At 34.8% G+C, this 5,818-nt stretch overlaps 1 protein-coding gene and 1 pseudogene across 1 annotated transcript; both read right to left on the reverse strand.

Moving 5' to 3' along the window:
* Positions 1–2,964: 2,964 nt before the first annotated feature.
* On the reverse strand, positions 2,965–3,967 carry LOC145296225 (protein FAM200C-like; annotated as a pseudogene).
* Positions 3,968–4,195: 228 nt separating this feature from the next.
* Positions 4,196–4,723, reverse strand: LOC145296226 (protein FAM200B-like). The gene has a single exon (XM_080142439.1). The coding sequence runs from the start codon at positions 4,721–4,723 to the stop codon at positions 4,196–4,198; it is 528 nt and encodes a 175-aa protein (XP_079998565.1).
* Between the last annotated feature and the right edge of the window lie 1,095 nt (positions 4,724–5,818).

Consider the following 5,818-nt stretch of genomic DNA (forward strand, 5'->3'; position numbering starts at 1 on the left):
TTTTACACTCTGGCATTTATAATGTAGTTAGTGTGTGACAAGTTGAGCATCTTTCAAAAGCATCTCATTATTGTGGGCTGTATCTGTATTTTAACCCCCACAGTAAAACTTCATAAAATACATGTACAGAAATATAGACATGGCCAGAAATGATCTAGTTTTAATTTAATTTATATTACAAAATTTTAACATGATCCGGTACTTTTACTATAGTACTAAAGCAACTGGCACACACACTCACACACACACACACACACACTCACACACACATATATATAAACAAATAGATATATATATACACACACACATATATATATGTGTGTATATATATATTTATATATATATGTGTGTGCGTGTGTTCCTTTTAGAACTCACATTTGGTTTGATACAATAGAGCCATAATTTAATCAGATGAAATGTTTATTGAGATGAGTATTATTTATTCATTTTTATTTATAATTGTGGACTATTATCTCATCTTTCTTAGTTGTTTCACGAAGTTTCGGCAAATTATCCCTCTGATATTCGTCAGGTGGTACCCGCGACGGGATAGCAACTCCGAATCTCTTAACTGCAATTACTACCTTCAATAGTTGTTGTCGCCTCACCAGGTTTTGGCAAACTAAGCCCCTAGCCGACTTTTGGTAGGAATTAAAAGGCTATCCTCAAACAATGCTCACCAGGACACGTAGAGATTCAACGTCGCTATTCACTGTGCCACGGGCCCTGAGACAACAACTATGGAAGGCAGTAATTGGTGAGGAGGCACTTAAGAGATTCGGAGTTCCTATCCCGTCGTGGTTACCACCTGACGAAGGTTAAAGGAATCGTTGGTCAATATCTCGTGAAAAAACAACTAAAAAGATGAGGATAATAGCCCGCAATAAATAAATAAAAATGATTATCCGTCAACTTTAACCTTAGATTGTCTGCTTCATATGTATTTCATCATATTATTTAACAACCGATCGTCAGTTATTCACTTTATAATGCTAAAAAAATTAAATTTCATCGTCAACAATATCAAATTATCAATGTAATTGGGCTGGATCCATTTAATAACCGTCTAATATTCGTTTAATAAAAAAAAAACAAGGCAAGTCTACCCAAGTATCTAGAAGATAAACGCATACACATTTTGTCTGTAGCAAAATATATACTGTCAATTGAAAATACAAGCTAGCTTAAAATTTCAATTACAAGTGAAAATTCCTTGATTTTTTGTGAAAAGTACTAGTGAATAATAATAATAATAATAATAATAATAATAATAATAAATAAATAACTTAGGTTTGTGTATGAAAGTTATTAATACTGTGTCAAATTTTCCTCGAAATAGAAAAATGGAAACGGAAGTAAAGAAGTGGAAAAACGTTTAAATGGGCAAATAAAACAACTTAGAAATGATTGTAGTAAAGCACGGGTTTGTGGAAATGGTAAGGCAAAAGGCAAAGTGCTTTTGAAAGGCCAATCCATTAATTTGACATACAGTAAAAAAATCAAATGTTTAACTAAACAACAGAAACAGCGTATCACAGATTGACATTACAATAAAGTGACTAAATTTAGAAGTGTCAGAAGAACCGATTGTTCGAGAATAGCCATCTGGAAGGAATTGAAAGACATAAGACGTTATAGGTTATGCTGATAAATCTCATGTATACTGGAATGTTATTCAAGGCAAAGAAAATAAAGCATCAAGATTATGCCGAATTAGTCAAAGATATTGCATGGGGGTGTATTCTAGAATAGAGCGACAAACGAATATAATAGTATCCGTTCATATACTGAACGTCAAGATTAAATCACCTTCAAATTGTGTCCTGGATTTGACGTTAACTATATCCAGTAGGCAGACACCAGTTTGCAGGCTTTGGGGAGTGCTGAGCCACCCCTTAATTACCATTGCTCCCAGATTCACTCTGACCTGGAGTGGTAGTACGTGTTAGGGTCCCATCTATGGGTTAAATAGGTTGATATGCCGTAAAACAAAAACAACCAACCAACCATCCAACCAACCAACCAACCAACCAACCAACCAACCTTCGAATTGAAAAGCTCCTGGACTTAAGTCCACGGATATTGGTTTAAAAGAAACTTTTTAGCCTTTCGCGCTCTTCTTGTAACAATATTAAATGACCGTTTGACGAGAGGTAGCTTCCATGAGTGGCTGACGAACGGCACTATTTTTTTTATTATGAAAGATAAGACAAAAGGGTGTGCTCTGTCAGACTCTGGATCAATCACTTGCCTTTCAATCATGTGGAAATTTTTTACTAGCATATGGACTGAAAATATCTATGTTCATTTAGACCAGGGTCTATCAAACATTTTCAGGCTCGCGCCCCCTTGGCTTCCAGATAGACTCCTAGTGCCCCCTTCCCCATAAACACAAGTGATCTTTTTTTTCCAAAGTGAAAACAACAATATTATACACAAAATATGTATTTAAAAACAATGATGTAGTATACAAGCTCAACTTCGTTGGCTTGTAGATATTTTATTTGATCTTCACTTTTGGGGGGGGGGATTGAAAACAACAATATTAAACACAAAATATATATTTCAAAAATAAATAAACCATTTTATTTGGTGTTCACAAATACCCCCAAAACAAACATACGAGCATTTTTTTTTAAATTGAAAAGAACATTACACACAAAATATGTTTTTCAATAATAATAATTAATTTAATGAAACATTTAAACTAATTACCCCAATACACACATGCGAGTATGTTTTTTTCTTTTTCAAACTGAAAAAGGATAACATTAAACAGAAAACATGTTTTCAAAAATAATAACTAATTTGGTAAACCATTTTATTTGGTTTTCACAATTACCCCTAATGCACACAATGCGAGCATTTTTTCAAGTTAAAAATAACAATATGTAATACAAAATATGTTGTTCAAAAATAATAATCAAATGAATAAACTATTTTATTGTGTTTTCACAATTACTGCTAATGGTGTACTTGGTGTAGGGATATTAGTTTCTCCACATCAGGTTTGAACTCACTAAGAAGAAGACGTAGATCCCCACGTTCAGTAATTCTAAGTCTGTTCCTTTGCTTGGAAAGAAGCAAGGCAACTGCACTGAAGCCCCGTTCTAGCAAATATGATGTTGGAAAAGCAATAAAATATATATTCACCAATAATACTGGATAGAAGTCAGAGTTTTTTTGTAGCCAAAAATTCTTGAACTTCGGACTTAGCTCAATGTCATTTTGGATTGAAATTAATTCTTCCTCTGCCTCTCCTGTTTACTCATTGCTGACATCTTAGAATGGATTGATTACCCAGTCTGGTAGTTTTAGCAATAAAAGATCCTGAGATCTTTCAGACATGTATCTTTGCAACTCTTCTAAGTGAGCACAATACACTTGAAGGTCATCATCTGATATTTTCTTTATCCAATTCACAGAGGCTTTTAAACTGGTAGAGTTCATGACGGGCTAAGTTTCGTTTGAATAACTTACACTTAGACAGGAAGGTGGAGATAGCAGATTTGACTTTGATAAGGTTGACATCATTTCCTTGCAACTGCAAATGAACTTCATTGAATTTTATGAATTTATCTGACAAATAAGCAATGTCATCCTTGATGCTTTTTAGATCATCACAGAGCCAAGTATTAGAGTCTTGGAAAAATTCTACAACTGTATCAAACAAAGAATAGAAACGGTTTAGGCAGTTTCCCTTTGAAAGCCATCTAACTTCTGTGTGTAGCAATAAACGTTCAAACTCTTCATCATTATCAATGCAAAGCTGTCGAAACAGTCTGGAATTGAGAGAATGTGCCTTGATCTTATTTACTGCTGTGATAACAGTATTCATTGATTTGTAAAGTCGACCACCTAGGTTTTTTGCTACCAGATGCTGCCTGTGGATTACACAGTGCACTATTGGCACACCAGGTACGGCTTTTTTCAAGAAACTGATGAAGCCACTATGACGACCTATCATGGATAGAGCTCCATATGTTTCACATGCAAGAATGTTAGAAAGTGGGATGTTTTTCTCTTTGAAAATATTCTCAACAACATTAAATACTGACTCTCCTTTAGTGTCTGTTTTAAGTTGTCTTGCAAATAACAGTTCTTGAACCAACTTTTCATCTTTGAAAAAACGAACATAAGCGAGAAGCAAAGATGCATTTCCTGGTAGAGTGGACTCATATATCTGCAAGCTAAATTATGTTGCAGCAATAATGTTGCACAATGTTTCTTCAATGTTTTCAGCCGTTTCATCTACTCTTCTTTGAACCGAGTTATCACTGAGAGGTATAGCTTTCATAATTTGATCAGGTGACTTATGTACAACTGTGTGCAGAACCTCTCTTACTGCTGGCAGAATGAGTTCCTCTCCAATCGCATGGGGCTTACCAGATCTAGGAATCAGCAAGGATATGCTGTATGAAGCAAGCAAACCGTCAGTGGATTGTTGTGAAATGTTAGCAAACATATTTCCAATAGTTTTTCGTTTCTGGAACTTTTCTCGAAGTGACTGAAAATATGCTATAATTTTGTCTGCTTTATCAGAGTCTATTTTTGTCAAATGTTCCAAAAGTCTCGAAGGTTTCATGGCTTCATTTGGAAACACTTTATCACACAGCAAACACATAGGTTGTTGTTGGTTCTGTGGTGCCGATACAAATCCATATTTCAGATATTCCACGCTATACTGCCTACACTTCTTTTTTGCTTGGTGTTGGGTTGCCATCCTTTATTCTGGAAAAAAAAAAACATTTAAGAAATATATATATATATATATATATATATATATATATAAATGCTTAACACCGAGTAAATATGCAATACATAAAGGTAAAGGTAAAGCTTAGGTGTGTGTGGGTAGGCTATGTCTGTATGTGTGTGTATATGTCTCTGTGTGTGCATGTGTGTGTAGGTGCGTGTGTATATGTATGTGTGTGTGGGTGGAGGGAGTTGAGTGAATGAATATGTGTGTGCGCACGTGCATGCACGTACGTGTGTTCATGAAATAGTATGAACATGTATGAACACTTTGCTAAAAATGAAAAGATAGGCCAATAAGCCTATCAGAACTAACCTAACCCATTTAGGTTTAACTTTTTGGAGAGAGAAAAAAAATCTCAAGTTTGTTTTCTTCCGAAGTTTCGAATGCTTCCGAATTTTAGTATACACTGCACCGTAACCCTTTTTAAACCTTTTAGTGTTCTTACATCAATAGACTCCTATTCTGTCACATATTTAGTATATTTAAAAATTCTGAACACTACAAAATTGAAATTGAAGTGAAATGTTTACATACCCGAGACGAGCTTTAGAGTCGAACAAACTACGAGACTGATCAGTTTGACAAGCGCTATTTATACAGAAACATGACCGGAAATAAGTAGATTCCAGTGAAGGGTAAGAATTGCAGGATTAGCGGATGTAAATCTTTGACCGTGAGTCACGTAGTGCAAAGGGACACCGACAATTACTTTTACCGGAACCAGGTCAGTTCTTGTGTTACATGATAAGGGCTGTCCCCTTTTCATGTAAGTATAAAAATAGAGAGATTTAGTTAAAATGAAAATTAAATGAGAGAACACGGGAATCGAACCCTGGAGATAAGTTTTAAAGAACAATAGGTTTAAATAGAATGTCCAGTAACTTGTTGATTCTGATAAAATAAATAATAAATAAACTATCATTGTTAGAAAGAATGTGGATAATAAAACATGGGTTAAATGAATTAGATATGTAGGTTGAATTCCTTTGTGAAAACAACAAAGGAAAAATGGGAAATCAGAATGTTCGGAAACGTGCAGGTCGCGCATGTTGATGGCAC

This window comes from Euprymna scolopes, chromosome 16 (genome assembly GCF_053919585.1).
Source record: "Euprymna scolopes isolate OS-2025 chromosome 16, ASM5391958v1, whole genome shotgun sequence".
NCBI lineage: Eukaryota > Metazoa > Mollusca > Cephalopoda > Sepiida > Sepiolidae > Euprymna > Euprymna scolopes.

What these genes read in the sequence shown, in the direction of transcription:
- LOC145296226 (XM_080142439.1), bottom strand. Translation starts at nt 4,723, where the DNA reads ATGGCAACCCAACACCAAGCAAAAAAGAAGTGTAGGCAGTATAGCGTG.